At 36.8% G+C, this 16,687-nt stretch overlaps 1 protein-coding gene across 3 annotated transcripts in view; it reads left to right on the forward strand.

The window, feature by feature from the left end:
* Nucleotides 1-16,408, forward strand: part of LOC127453875 (granulocyte colony-stimulating factor receptor-like) — a 65,887-nt gene extending 49,479 nt beyond the window's left edge. For all 3 annotated transcript variants that reach the window (XM_051720620.1, XM_051720621.1, XM_051720622.1), the window contains 6 exons: nt 1,902-2,000; nt 2,161-2,307; nt 2,400-2,531; nt 4,621-4,717; nt 9,665-9,746; nt 13,546-16,408. In XM_051720620.1, the coding sequence (XP_051576580.1) occupies nt 1,902-2,000; nt 2,161-2,307; nt 2,400-2,531; nt 4,621-4,717; nt 9,665-9,746; nt 13,546-14,043 (1,055 nt within the window). In that variant the 3' untranslated portion in view covers nt 14,044-16,408. The remainder of the gene's footprint in view (nt 1-1,901; nt 2,001-2,160; nt 2,308-2,399; nt 2,532-4,620; nt 4,718-9,664; nt 9,747-13,545) is intronic.
* The last annotated feature ends 279 nt before the right edge of the window (nt 16,409-16,687 follow it).

The raw sequence follows: 16,687 nt of genomic DNA on the forward strand, positions 1-16,687 counted from the left end.
AGAGTGCATTCTTACATATTTACATGGTCTGCATTTGGGCTGGGCTACTGGGGCTTAAGCCACGAATGTTTTATGTAAAGCCCCAAATGTTATCATCTTGTAGTGAGATCAAAAGTAACAAAAGTACTAGAACATATATTTTAACAATACACTCACTGACCACTTTATTAGGTACACCTGAACACCTACTTATTAGTGCAATTATCTAATCAGTTAATGTTCACATCAACCATAAGAAAGGGGAAACATTTTTATTTCAATGATTTAGACCGTGGCATGTTTTTTGGTGCCAGACGGGCTGGTTTCAGTATTTCTGTAACTGCCAAAAACAAAAAGCATCCAGTGAGCGGCAGTTCTGTGGATGAAAATGCCTGGTCTACGTAGAGTGGCCAGACTGGTTTGAGCTGACAGAAAGGCTACGGTAACTCAGATAACCCCTCTGTACAATTGTAGTGAGTAGAATAGCATCTTAGAATGCACAACATGTTGAACCTTGAGGCGGATGGGCTACAACAGCAGAAGACCATGTTGGATTCCACTTCTGTCAGCCAAGAACAGAAAACAGAGGCTACAGTGGGCTTACCATCTGTGTACCTCAGCAGAAATCAAGATTCATCTGACCAGTCTGTTTTTCTGGTTTCCTTTAACTGTCCAGTTTTGGTGAGCTTGTGCCCACTGCAGCCTCAGCTTTCTGTTCTTGGCTGACAGAAATGGAACCTAACGTGGTCTTCTGCTGTTGTAGTTTGACATGTTGTGCCATGAACCCCGCAAACGACAAATCAAATATAGGCTTCAAAACTGTCGATTGTACACAATGTGCGTTGAACTATCAAAAGGATGGAACCTGGCAAAAAAAAAAAAAAAAAAAGATTATTATATGCTGTCCTGCCAAATTAATCAAGGCAATTTACAAAAATATCAAGCCACTGTCTTGGCCAATTTTTTTTTTTTTTTTTTTTAGTAATACATTGTTTAAATTTATGACATTTAAAACATTTGTGACAACTTGCCCCGACCACCATTTATAAAAAAATACTCTTGTCCTGAAAACAACTGCCTTCAATATGTATTGTAGTTGTAGTTGACTCTAGCCTGAATGTATGCTAGCATGGTTTTATTGTATTTACTTGTCTACCCAAAACCTATTACAAAAATATAATGATATTGAAATTTTTGTTTGGAGTACAGAATTCATAAAAATTATTCAAATGTTAGAGGGTTTTGAACTTGAAATTTAAAACCAACAAATAAAATCACTGCCAGAGAAAACACAAATTTGTGTAATTGGACTTTGTTACTGAGATATAGCTCTTGTGATAGTTAGCACTGGTTTCCCCTATGTCTTATGATGCTTTTTAAATGTGAATGCTGGAGCTTGTCCCTGCTGAAAAGAGCAGTGTAGACCAGCATGAATTTCTATGCTGGTACAAGATGATTTATACTGGTTTGGTGCTGGTCTAGCTGGTGGACATATAACAAGCATGGCAGAGAAATATTGTGGTCTTTCAAGGTCTTTCGAGGCTTGCGGGTTAAGCTAGTTAAGCAGCCTAGTTGGGCACAAGGAATCGAGCTTCCATTGCTTGAGACCAGCATCCAAAAAAAAAAATATGCTGGTCTTTTCAACAGGAGTCTAATTTCCGTTAGTAGAAAGTTCTAGGTCACATCCACACTAATACATTTTTGTTTGAAAACGCATTGATTTCGCTGTGTGTATGCCTTTATACCCCGAAAACCGAGTGTTTCGAAAACAATGACATTAGGAAACTGAAAACTGAATTACTCTCATTCAGTGACATCATTCAATGCTTTTAAAACATCCTGTACTTAATAATTTATATTCTTATTTGTTGCTTACAGAGTTCATTCAAATCTAATCATGGCTGTTTTATTTCAAATTTCAGGTATTAAGCCTTACAAGCCCTATGAGATTTCTATTTATCCCAAATATGCAGGCGGGATTGGACGTCCTTTTACTGTGACAGCATACAGCAGTCAGAAAGGTTAGTACTATCAGATCTTGGATATATGAAGGCTTCCTGTAAACTGAGGAAGTGATTTGTATGCGCTAAAGCAGAGCTGAATAATGATACAATACTTCCCTCTAGTGGATTTATCTGTGTCTAGTTTTAACATGCTGACAAATGTTTTCATATATATCAGCACCCTCCGTGGCTCCAGAGTTGATATTTGGTCAGTTACATCATTCACAAGTTAATATTTTCTGGGAAGAAATCCCCCTGGAGCAGAGAAACGGGATTATTCAAAAATATACCATTTACTTCTGGGATGACAGAGGAAATAATCAAGGTATTTTTAAGGATTTGGATTTGGTAATAGGTTTTTCAGTGGAAGATTTCTAAATTTTTGTATTAACCAAAATGTTTCTTTATTGTTTCAAGTTAAAGAGACAAATCAGACAGAAGTTTTGGTGAATCTTCAGCTAAATTCTACATATTACTGCCTTATAACGGTTCATACATTGGGTGGAAGTTTGAATGGATCTGTCACAATCCTGAAACCTGGACATATTGGTGAATGTCTATGATCACACTATTCAAATGAATTTAATTATAATTGATAACAGAACAATAAATAATTTTTCCACCCTCGAGTCATTCCAAACCTGCATGCTGTTATTTTTCAGTGGAACACAACAAAGAAAAAAATGAGAAATCTTCACACAGCTCTTTTCCGTATGACAGTAGTTCATAGTGACCACACCTGTCAAGCTCCAAAAAAATACAAAAATTAAATAAATATATATATATAATACACACACACACACACTACCGGCCAAAGTTTTGAAACACTTACTCATTCTTTATTATAACTTTTCTTTTTTTTTTCTTTTTTTCACATTTTAGAATAATAGTAAAGTGATCAAAACTATGGAATAACATAAATGGAACTATGGGAATTATGTTGTGACTAAACAAAATCCAAAATAAATCAAAACTGTGTTATATTTTAGCATCTTCAGAGTAGTCACCCTTTGCCTAGAATTTGCAGACATGTACTCTTGACATTTTCTCAACCAACTTCTTGAGGTATCACCCTGAGATGCTTTTTAAACAGTATTGAAGGAGTTCCCATCTATGTTGGGCACTTATTGGCTGCTTTTCTTTATTATTTGGTCCAAGTCATCAATTTCAAAAATGTTTTTTTTTTTTTTTTTTATTATTATTACATTTTAATTTTATAATTAAATAAATTAATATGGTGGCACAATTATATTTTTGTCTACAAAACTAATTTCAAACATTTAAGAACACGCCTTCAGATCAAAAGATTTTTAAGATCAAGAGAAAAATTTCAGTCAAGTGTTTCAAAACTTTTGACTGGTAGTGTATATATATATATATATCTCTATATATATATCTATATATATATATATATATATATATATATATATACACACACACACAGAACTGTACAAAAGTCTTAGGCACATAAGATGTTTCACAAAGACATTTATCTTAAGATAGTTATGTATATCTTCAGCTTTAGTGTGTCAATTTGAAATATAAATTTTAGACTCCCAAAAATTCCTTTTGTAAATAGAATAGAATAGAAGAACAGGGAGCCCTACAACAGATGGCATGGCCCCCACATACCCCCTACTGAACATCGAGTCAGTCTGGGATACATGAAGAGACAGAAGCAGTTGAGAAAGCCTAAATATATAGAAGAACTGTGGCGAATTCTCCAAGTAGCTTGAATCATCCTATCTGCCAACAACCAAGAAAAACTGTGTCCAGGTGTACCTAGGAGAATTGGTGCCATTTTAAAGGCAAAAGTGGTCACACCAAATACTTATTTAGATTTTTTATGTTTACTGGACTTTGCATGACATTAATTGATAAATGAAAACTATTTATGTCATTATTTTTTAAGACATCCTCACTATGCAACATTTTTCACCAGTGCCTAAAACTTTTGCACAGTACTGTGTGTGTGTATGTATGTGTGTGTGTGTGTGTGTGTGTGTGTGTATATATATATATATATATATATATATATATATATATATACTGTACTTTGTGTGAGGAACAGTAATGTTTTAATTCACCAAAAAGTGGAAGATGAGTCAGTAAATGACTACTTACATTTTTGCCTCATATGGACTACATTTATGATACTTTTATGGTATTTCTGATAACACTTTACAATAAGTTTCCATTCGTTAACATTAGTTAGTGCATTAAGTATGGCGTAACAATGAACAATATATTTTTACAGCATTTATTAATCTTTGTTAATGTTAGTTCATACAAATACAGTTGTTCATTGTTAGTTCATGTTAGTTCATAGTGCATTAAATAAGGTTAACATATATATTTGTATGAACTAATATTTTTGGCCCATGACAGGCATGGTTACTATAAACTGTTGTTGAAAAGAGTTGTGTTAAGATTTCTCCTTGTGTGTTCCACAGAAAAATTAACAGCAAATAGGTTTGGAATGACCTGAGTGTGAGCAAATAACGACAGCATTTTAATTTTTGCATGAAGTATTCTTACATGATTTTTAATTGTCATTCTAAAATTAGATTGAAATTCTGAATTGGTACTAAATATAACATAATATTAATTATTAATAATTATTGCTGATGTTTTTCAGATGGCATTGAGATGTTGCTCATCGTAATTCCTGCATGCGTTGGCTTCTCACTTCTCATGATCATTACTGTGTTTACCTGTTTTAGCAAAAATGAATGGTGAGCATCCACAGGCTTGTTATTAAAGTAAAGGTTTGTTAGGCCTGTAATAGTAGTTTAATTAGGGGTCAAGCACCGGAGGTTCGTAGGCACCTATTGTGTTTGTTAATGTTCTTTTTATTATTATTATTATTCTGTATATGGTTCCCATGGCAGCCCATAGAACCGTTCACAGGAAAGTAATGAAATTTTGCACACAGGTAGAGGAGAGTCTGAAGTGCTACCATAGCCAGGGTTGGGAGGGTTACTTTTTAAATGTATTCCACTACAGATTACAGATTAAATGCTGTAAAATGTAATTTGTAACATATTCCATTAGATTACTCAAGGTCAGTAACGTATTCTAAATACTTTGGATTACTTCTTCAGCGCTGGTAGATTTTTTCACTTGTGGACTCTGACTTCAAAATAACAAATGTTCGGTATAGTATCCCCTTAACTGGCACTCCCCTTTTTTAGCATTTACCATAACAATTTTTGAAGACAGTTTTGAAGACGCTGCATTCTGCTCCATTTAGCTGCGCTCTGTCTAGCTGTTTGAAACACTCGCCTGCTGTATATGCGTTGAGTCCACTGCCACACACGCCTGGTGTGTGTGTGTGTTTGTGTGTCCAAGTGTTCACTCCTGTGGGAAAGCTGTGATGCTCCATATTGTTGTTGCTGTGATAGTTCATGAAGCATTCTATTCAACTCTGAGAGTCTGAATTTCCATCTTTCAACTGAGGAAGCTGCAGCGGAATGACACTTTATGTTCTAACTTGGAAACTGGTGAGGAAATCTTCAACTCCCATTTCGACGAGATGCAGGTGTGTGTTACATCACTTAGGGCAGGGAGGTTTACAGTCAGTGAAAAATATTCACTTTTATTGAATAATATCCATTAACGAGTCAAAGTTCTTACATTAAATGATAATAAAACGTGTTTAGCAAACGTTTTGCAGAGACAGGTGTTCAAAACACGGTTAATTACAATCTCATTATTTTGATTATCATAATGATAGCATTGTAGCGTCGTATAAGTTTGGTTGCTCTGAGACGTCTCTGACAATCAATGTACCCCTCAAAACCACAATGAAATCAATCTCAACATTTTTGTTATTAACATTTTTTATTGATTGCAAGACAGACAAAAATAAATGTAACCACAAAATTCTACATTAGGAATCAACCTGTAACCGTTTATACCCACATATAAACAGACACACAAATAGAAACACATAAGTACATAAAAAAAGACAAAGTTCAACAAAAAAAACAATTGTCTCCCTCCACTGCCCCACACTAGGACCTCTCCAAATGAGGCAAATAACTGCCCCATTTTCTGCCATAACTTGACATGTTCCCCAGCCATCTGGAAGTCATCTCCTCGAAAGCTGCCACTTTACCCAACTCAGTGCACCACTCACGAAATGAGGGTGCATCAGTTGACTTCCATCCCCTAAGGATTAGCTGTCTGCCAATCATCACGCTGGTTAGGACCCAGGTTTTCATGTATTTATCTCCTGTATTCAGGACCCCTCCATCACCCAAAATACAAAGTCTGGGGCAAAATGAAAACTGAGTGTCCAGTACGTCACACACAAAACGCTGGATCCTCAACCAAAATTCCTGAATCTTAATACAAACCCAAAAAACATGGGTTGTGTCCCCATCTTCTGACTGGCATCGCCGTGTGTGAGTCTTTAAGACCAAGACTATACAATCTAGAGGGAGTGAAGTAGAACCGATGCAAATTCTTAAATTGCATCAGATGGATCCTTGCATCTCTAGATGCAGACCTGATGTTTTTTAGGATCCTAGCCCACTCTCCCTCCTCCAATACCAAGTTTAAATCTTTCTCCCATAATCTCTTGAGAGAAGACGAAGCTCCATCCCCCAGACTCTGAATTAACAGGGAGTAATACACAGAAGCTTCATGACCTTTCCCATAAGCAGTAATCACCATTTCCAAAGTATCTGCCACTTTAGGGGGGTGTACACCACTCCCAAAAACAGTACAGAGCAGGTGGTGAAAAACCTAAAGAACTGGGATCTAGGAATTTTAAAATGTTGAACGAAATTATCAAAAGATCTCAGTACTCCACTCTCATATAGGTCAACCCCCTCCCAATCCACTCTGACCAACAGAAAGGGGACTTATTCATATGTAATTTAGGGTTCAGCCATATGCTTGAGGCAACATTTAAATAAATGTCCGAATTAAACACTCTGGACACTTTAGTCCAAACCATGTGCAAATGCGAAATAACGGGGTGTGACTTAACTTCTCCGGTTAGTTTGATCGAAAGGCTTTGCAATGGCGAAATAGGGGCAAGGACTTCTTGTTCAATAAGAAACCCGGGAGGGGCCCTCTCAGGTGGAAGCGACCAGTGAGCCAAATGTCTAAGACCGAACGCATAATAATAAAACAAAATCTTGTGTAGGCCTAGCCCACCCTTGTCAATCGGCCTATGTAACTTACTGAAATGTAACCTGGGACGTTTTACATTCCAAATAAAGGACTTCGCTGTGCTATCAAATTGTTTGAAATAAGAGAGGGGGACATCGACAGGGAGAGACTGTAGCAGGTAGTTGTACAATGAATACAATTCATTTTAATAACATTAACCTTCCCAATCATAGATAAATGTAATGAAGCCCACCTGCCCACATCGCTCAAAAACCTTTTAATTAAAGGGCCAAAATTAACTCTAACTAAATCACATAAATTTGCTGGGAATAAAATGGCCAAATACTTAATGCCCTGTTTGGGTCAATGAAAGCTGCCCGGTTAAAAAGCCGTTACTGGGCAGTACGCTGTCAGCGCCAAAGCTTCGGATTTAGACAAATTAACTCTGTATCCCGAAAAAATCTGTGGAGGCAAAGCATAGATCTAGTAGGGTCGGAGACGAATAATAAAATATCATCTGTGTAAAGCAGAAGCTTATGTGTCACACCTCCTGCCACCACCCCTGGAAAATCACCATCCTTTCTTATCGCGGCTGCTAATGTTTCCAGGGCAAGACAGAACAATAATGAGGAAAAAGGGCAACCCTGCCGGGTACCCCTATTCAGAGTAAAATAATCTGAAATTAATCAATTTGTTTGTACCGCTGCTACCGGGTGTATATAAAGTAACTTAATCCATCCAATAAAAGTATTCCCGAACCCATTTATTTCCAAAATCTTAAAAAGATAATCCCATTCTACCATATCAAAAGCCTTTTCGGCGTCAAGTGAGATGGCAGCGACTGGAGTCTGATCATTTGCTACTGACCACATGATATTGATTATATGCCTGATGTTATCAGAAGAGCTGTGGCCCCGAATAAACCCCACCTGATCTATGTGTATAAGAGTTGTCATAACTTCACTTAATCGGTTAGCCAGAATTTTTTACAAAAGTTTTACATCTATCTGGATCAGGGAAATTGGATGGTAACTCTTACACTCGCTTGGATCTTTGTCCTTTTTAAGAATCAGACTGATCTGGCTTGAGTCATGGTTGGGGGAAGCTTTCTATTCTTTAATGAATCCATATAAACGTCTAGCATAAGTGGAGCCAATTCTGTAGCATAAGATCTAAAAAATTCAATGGAAAAGCCATCTGGCCCTGGAGCCTTGCCGGTAGATCAGGGATTTGTGATGGCCACACCAATACCTTGATTTTATGCCATCTATTTTGTGAAGTGCACCACTCCCTCCTGCAGCAAAGTACCCCACAACCTGATGCTTCCACCCCCAAGCTTCACAGTTGGGATGGTGTTCTTCGGCTTGCATGCCTCACCCTTTTTCCTCCAAACATAACGATGGACATTATGACTAAACAGTTCAATTTTTGTTTCATCAGACCAGAGGACATTTCTCCAAAAAGTAAGATCTTTGTCCCCATGTGCACTTGCAAACTGTAGTCTGGCTTTTTTATGGTGGTTTTGGAGCAGTGGCTTCTTCCTTGCTGAGTAGCCTTTCAGGTTATGTTGATATAGGACTCATTTTACTGTGGATATAGATACTTGTCTACCTGTTTCCTCCAGCATCTTCACAAGGTCCTTTGCTGTTGTTCTGGATTGATTTGCACTTTTCGCACCAAACTACATTAATCTCTAGGAGACAGAATGCATCTCTTTCTTGAGCAGTATGATAGCTGTGTGGCCCCATGGTGTATATACTTGCGTACTATTGTTTGTACAGATGAACATGGTACCTTCAACCATTTGGTAATTGCTCCCAAGGATGAACCAGACTTGTGGAGTTCCAAAAAATTTTCTTAGGTCTTGGCTGATTATTTTATTTATTTTTTTGTTATTTTCCCATGATGTCAAGCAAAGAGGCACTGAGTTTGAAGGTAGATCGTAAAATGCATCCAAAGGTACACCTCCAATTGACTCCAATTAGCTAATTGCCTAAAGGCTTGACATCATTTTCTGTAGTTTTCCAAGCTGCTTAAAGGCACAGTTAACTTAGTGTATGTAAACTTCTGACCCACTGTCTGTAAATAATTGTTGGAAAAATTGCTTGTGTCATGCACAAAGTAGATGTCCTAAATGACTTGCCAAAACTATAGTTTGCTAATATGAAATCTGTGGAGTGGTTAAATTAGTTTTAATGATTTCAGTCTAAGTGTATGTAAACTTCTGACTTCAAATGTAAAAAATGCTAAAAAAGCATATGTGGGACGATGCCGGTTAACAGGCTAAACTAGCTCTTCAGTATACTTACTGTCTGATTGTTCTTATGACAACTAAAGAAAACATTTGCAACATTTTGTAAGGAATTTATTTAATTTTAATTTATTGTATTTAAAATGTTTTAACAATTTTATTATGAAATGAAAAAAGAGTTCACATCTATCTGAGTGTGTATTTTGATAAAATAATTGAAATACGATAAGATGTCTCATGCTGCATCAAGGCTTATTTTGTAATCAAATCACATCAAATGTAAATAATTTGTGTTTGGTTGTCACAGGTTGAAGATGTATTTGTGGCCCATAATTCCCGATCCAGCCAAAAGTAGTATTAAGAGGTTGACCACAACTGAATCATTGCCAGTAAGATCACTTTTTCATAATTGATTGGAGTGATTGATATCTGAGTTGTATTTTAATTGTTAATACTGTTTGATAAGCTGGACCCTGTTCTATATATGTAATTTCTCCTTGCGCATGTGATTGTACATAGCTTTTGGGAATCAAGTTTATTTTGACAGCCAACCTACTGTAGAAGCAGACATAATTTTCGCTGTGTCTGCTCTTTTTTTAAATTATTATTTTATCTAAATTTCAGCCAGTTCAACTGAAATTTAAAAGGAAGAAACAATGTTTTATTAGAAAATAGAAATGAAGTCAAGTTGCATCTAGTTAAAGGTGCATTCAGTAATTTGGGGCTAATTTAAAACATTTTACACATTAACAAATGAATTGTGTTTTTGTGATGAGTGATCTGAATGGTGTACACTCACATGAGTTGAAGACTGTACTCATAATAGTTTTCTATAAAAAGCGTTTTTATTATACATGGTGCGGGTCACCCCTTCAATATGTTTCGCCAGGTTGAAATGACATGGTCCGCTGTGTTTCACTAAACATCGAAGAAGAAAATCCTCGTGCTCATTGGCTGCCGACTGTGTAGATAGATACGCTTAGCAATGCTTTGTGCAGTGTAGTTTGGTGACGTGAAGAGCAAAAAGAACACAATGGAACATACTCATTATAGTGCTTTAGAAGCAGAGACAACAGGAGATTCAGTAGCTGTAATGCCGAAGAAGCGAAAAAGGTCTGAAGACAGAAAGTCCGGCAAAGGCAAAAAACTAGAGTAAACATCAGTACGGTATACTGCCCTACAAAGGCAAAAGACCTTAACTCGCTAGAGTGTGGAACTGAGAAAAATGACTTTAAAGTTTTTTAGTTGTCCAGCCAAATGTATTATAGGTAGGACACTGAAAATCTGGCAATTAGATGTTTTAGTAATGAAATTTATCTACATAAAAAAATCTTGAGCTCAAACTTTACTTTTGACTCCTATTTTGAAGTTACTGTACTCTGCCTTTGTATTGTCTGCAAAAAGTGAGAATTCACGCCAAGGCAAAAGGCAGTAACTTCCACATTATCAATATTTTGTCGCTGATCACCATTTACAAAATCATTATAGTAACACCTGTATAAAATCTAGTGATCATGGCATTTATTTTGGATGATTTACAATTACTTATAGCCATGTACTTATTGCTATCCTGTGCTTTGGTTGTATTCTGATGGCATTTTAATACATTAGACATGACACATACCTCCATAGCGGTAAAGAATACCTTCAATTGGTGTGCAGCAAAACTAACAGGTTGACTGCAGATAGGTGACACTTAATTATATGAATAAATACAAGATAAGCATATTTCTAATGAGTAAACATAATTTAATTAATAATGGAATGCAAAGATATAACAAATCATGTACAAATTTAAAATGCATGGATTGGAATAAGAGATAATAAATACAGCCACAGGCCTACAAGTTAGTGCCACAGCTGGTTAATCAAGGGTTAAATTTAGCTACCATGCTCCAATGCACAGCTCTCTGACTGGTGGACTGGACTGGCCAATCTCAAAGGCTATAATATAGAGTATGTGACTATATTTATTGTTTTTCTGTATCTGACCGTAACTGACATCCAGACAAAAAGATATACATGTGGTTGGATACCGTTTTGAAACCAATTTATTTATTGCAGTGTTCACTAACGTAAAAGGATACAAGACATAAGTTAGCCTAAGTGCTTTTACATTGAATTGAATGAAAGTAGTCTAGCCTAAAAGATCGACTTGTGGATTGATGTGAACGCCAGCAAGTAGGAATAATGCTCAGAAATCAGAATGCTTGTGGATTGTTGTGGATTAAACATCTGCGATGACGTTCATTGCCATGGATTTTATCAGGTTACCAGAAAAGGTAGGACAGATTTAATTGCGAACTGTTACCATTGATTTTATGTGTGATCATGCTACATGCTACGCTGTCATGGCATCGAGTCCACACTCGTGCAACTAGTGGGCAGCCCCAGACTCACTGACACTGATGTTGACAGCAGTCACTGATAGGCTGGCACTGACTGAATAATCTGCATTATGAAAAAAAATAAAAATAAAAAAAATAAAAACTTTGAGAATATTTACGATTACTTATTTCTGGCAAGTTATCCAGTCTTTGCTTGTTTACAGTGCTTTGTTATATGGAGCAATTTGGTAGCCTATTCATTGGATAGCCGAGTAGCCTATTTATGCTATAGGCTGCTAGCTAGCTAAATGAAGTAGATTGCGATCTATCTATCTAATTAGTTTGTCTAATGCATCTTTTGTGTTACACACTTACTTACCTTGACCTTTATGTCGGCATTTCAAATCCATCTCAACCATCATTTTCCCTTAAACGCTATAGAAAAACACTCAACAATATTTGTTTACTACACTTTTATTCAGGTATCGTGTGTGTCAGATTGCTTCAATGACAGATGTATGGCAGTACACAGGCTACACCGTAATTTAAACGTGGTAAACTTTAATGTAAAAACAAAGGCAGAGTACAGTAACTCCATGCCGGCACAGTAACTTCATTTTGACGCACGGCTAAACAAAGGCAGAGTACCCTAACTCAATTTGAGCGTTCCAAAACAAAGTCAAAGAGCGGTAATTGGAGTTACGGAGTTCTGCCTTGGTTTCTCTTGGGCTTTTGGAAGTTACTGTTAAGACAACCCATTATTTTCTCGAAAAAACAACGGAATTGACTCAAGATAATTATCCACATGATAAAGGAGGTCTTGAAAGTCTCAAAAATATCAATAACTCATTTTCGACCAAAAACGAAGTTACGGCCTTTTGCCTTTGCACGGCAGTATACACAAGGTGGAAAGATTTGATGATGGAGAAAAACATGAGTAGTGATGCCGATGTTGCTTCTTTTTTGTTGGACAGGTAAGACATTATTCATTGTTTAGACCACTCTCTAAAATAGTATCAGTGGAATTTACAGAAAACTCAAACTTTTTAAAATTACATGTGTAGTCAACGTATGTTAGTAATGGACAGTTTTCAGCGGTGTTTACAAATGCACGTGTAATTTTATTTTATTTGTTATCACAGCTATAGTAAGGGGGCCCCATCTACCTCCACCTCTATGAAATGGCATACGTCTTCATTTGTTTAGAAGCTTGGCACAGCGATTGTTGTGGATTTTGTGTAAACCATGACTTTGGTTGCTTGGAAGCAAAACAAGTTCTTCAAATACAGTCTTCATGGACATTCTAAAACTGAACATTAAATACAATTCTAATCTTTCCTTTACCATAACATTCTGTATCGCTAGATAACTGAGGTTTATTTCGAGCTAAGTGGTTCTCTAAGAAAGGTAATAACTGTCTTTAGAAATAACGTGAAACACAGACAGTCTCCAAAGATTATTGATATGAGGGACAATAATAATCTGTCCTTAACAGTAGAAGCATGTTCACTTGATTTCTGACATTTGTTTTTAGACAAAGAAATTATATTATAGTAGCAATAAATAACTTTAGAAATTACCTCAAACTCCGACATTTTCCAGATGCAAATGATATTCCAGAGCTGGCGGGGACAGCAGAGACGATCATGCTGATCCACGTCGATAGATGGCAGTACAGCGTCTAACACCACTGTCACATCGGTACTTAAATGTACGCGAAGAAAAGCAATGCTAACGCTAGCTAGAGAACTACTGAATGGCCCTTTAACTCAAAAGGTTAAATTCACAGTAGGTGGAAATTGTTATTGACTCGAACTCCATGTCAATCAAACTAATTTTAACATTGTTTTTTTTTTTTAAGGGCATGCCCCTCTTTAAAGATGACAAGGACCCTGTGCTGGTGTATCTGTCCCACTTCAGTCTTCTAGATCTCTCTGAGAAAGAGCAGTACAAGAGTGATTATGTTAAAGAGAACCTGTGGTCACATGACAGCGGCAGCAATGTTGAAGGTCACGACTCATTGCAGGCCTTCAGCAGTTACGACTCAGAGCAGGACAGGGACTCTATCCCTTATGCCACTGTTGTGTTTGGGTGTCCGTATCAAAGCCAGCAGTCCCCTCCACCGGTCTACCTGCGCTCAGAGTCCACTCAACCCCTCTTAGGGGTGGAAAACCCTAGAAGTCCCCCACCCTATGAGAATATGCCACTCGGAGGGAGTGTTTCTGAAGTTAACGACTTCAATAGATTCCCTCAGGGTTCCGCTGAAAACGAGGAGAATCAAGCAATTTGGGAAGATTTTCCAATGCTCAGATCCTTGGAGTTTAGGGAGACTGACCACATCTCAACTCAAAGTCAATAAATGCCTGTTTATGTGCTTCTTATATAAGGATAAGATTTAATGTGTGTTTCTTCTTTGGTTGCAATTTGAAATATGGAAAGAAACATGCAGTGGCCCTAAAAGTATTTGTACACTTAATACACTTAAAACATTTGAATGTTATTGCAATATATTACAAATATCAAATTAAGGGGCATTAAAAAGAAGAAGACAACAGCTCAAGCACACTTCAAGTAAAAATAAGTTTTTGGGTTTGAAATGAAGAAATAATACATAAATGTTCAAAATGAAAATCTGAAGTATATAATGTGATATGAATTATTATGAAAAGTGAATTCTACAATGAATCTAATATAGTGACATGCAGACATTTTAAGTGTCGCTACAGTGTCTACGTAAAGGGAATACGTTAAGGATAGAATCATGCTTTAATGTATGTTTATTTATTTTTTTTGAGTAAATCATTTGAATTAGAATATGGAAAGACGCTCATTACAAAAGGAGCACAAATGAAAATTGCAATGGAATATTGGTGCTTTTTTAATGGAAAGAGAGGTTTTTCGACATGTAACGTGGTAATCGTTTGTGAAAGTCATTCACAGTTACTTATTATTACTTTATAAATGGTACATGTTTTTGCTGTATTTGTTCACTTTTTGTTTGTTTCATGGTGCATAAAATTCAGTGTTTTTATGCATGTGAATATTTAGAATAAACAATGTGGTTACATCTGGCAATGTAGCAACTCCTCTGGAAGGACAATAAGAAATTGTGACACAGGATTTAATTGATGTTAAAACTGTTGTAACAATATAGGAAAACCAAAACAATGGCAAACTATCATTAGTTTTATCATTAGTAACACCATGGTTGAAATAATGGTTCTAAAAACTTGAATTTGTATACTTGTACAATGAAGTAACCATGGTGTTACTATAGTAAAACTTTTTTTTATTATTATTATAATTTTTTTGGCAGAATTATTGTGATTTTTATTATTATAGATTTGTTTTTTCAGTATTTTTACTGTAGTTTTACCACAAATATCTTGGTTAAAATATAGTTGCTGTTTGTAAATTTGCTGCCATTGTAAATTTTGTGGTTAATATGGTTTTACTACAAATACTGTACAATACTTCAACTATAGTTACTGTAGTAAAACCATGGTAAATTTTCATAATGGATAAAGGAATTTCGAGGAACGCTACTGCAAGGAACCCCCAAAACTTTTTGTGAGGGAAAGCTAAACTATTTCAGATAGAAAATAAATTCCCTTCCTGTCAGGTTGACACCCCTGAGAAGGCCGCGGACCAGGGAGTCGAATTGGTCGGAGAGTTGCAGGAAATGAGGCGAGAGATGTTGAACATGTCGGGAATGCTGACGAAGATTATTGCTGACTTGGAGGATCTTGCTGTAATATGTCGATCGATCACTGCCATGGAGGTGAAATTTACTGATGTGGTCACAAGAGTGGGGGATGTCGAGAAATGGATCGATTATTTGGAGTCATCGGAGAGGGAATTATCTGCTAATCCGCTAGTGACCAGTGTGGATTTGGAGCATGTCTCTGAGAAGTTGGAGGACATGGAAAACCGTAACTGGCAGAATAACATCCGTATTGTGGGAATCCCTGAGGGAGCAGAGGGACAGAATATGGTGGAATTCCTGGATGGGCTCTTTCCGAGTCTGCTCGACATAACAGGCATAAACTGGAAATCGAGTGAGCTCACAGGGTTCCGGCACAACGATCCATTGAGGAGGACAGGCCCCGATCAATTCTGGCCAAATTTCTGAGATCATCCGATAAAGATCTTGTGTTACGTGAGGCAAGGGGTAAAGGAAGGCTTTCTTGGAAGAACCACAGCATTTTCTTGTTCCCAGACTTTGCGAACTTGACAAGAGAGAAACGTGATCGATTCAAGGAATGCAAGAAACTTTTACATCAACGGAAGGTCGCTTTTGCACTGATATTCCCAGCCAAATTGAGAATAAATGCTAAGGATGGCCTTAAAACATTCACATGCCCACAGCAAGCGATGTCCTTCATAAAGTCAGTGGAGTGAGTGGGTCGTGTTGTGGTGCTCATGTTGCGGCCGGGTGGACCAGCTCACTGAACATTCGCTTGACTGTTTGAAGGTTCTGCATGCTCTTTTTGTGCTGGTTCCGCTTAGCAACTGGAGTTTATTTTGAAGAGCAACACACCTTCGGGATGGTTTTGTGGATGAATCTACATGCTCTTTGTGTTTATTCTGCCTGTCGGCTGGAGTATATTTTGTGGAGTGTTTCTGGCGAAGTCATTGGAGTTAGTTATTTGCCTGTTCATGTGTCTTGTTTTCATTGGTTCATTGTTTGATTACTTTGTTATTAGTCTTGTCTTTTCATTGGTTTAAGTTCATTTAGTCTTGTTATCTTGTTTATAGTTTAGTCTTGAGATTGGTTGTCTTGTTTACCCATTACCCATGTCCTTGCATTTAGCCCTCATGTTTGCCATTGTCTAGTGTCAGGTATTGTAAATGTAACTTTGTTGTATCATTTGAAGTCAAGTCATTTTATGTTTAAGTCAAGTCAAGTCAAGTCATGTCATGTTTAAGTCAAGTCTAGTTCATGTTTATGTTTAGTTCATGTTTATAGTTAGGGTTACTGGATTCCAAGTTTGAAAAATAAA

The sequence above is a fragment of the Myxocyprinus asiaticus genome, chromosome 16 (genome assembly GCF_019703515.2).
Source record: "Myxocyprinus asiaticus isolate MX2 ecotype Aquarium Trade chromosome 16, UBuf_Myxa_2, whole genome shotgun sequence".
Lineage (NCBI taxonomy): Eukaryota > Metazoa > Chordata > Actinopteri > Cypriniformes > Catostomidae > Myxocyprinus > Myxocyprinus asiaticus.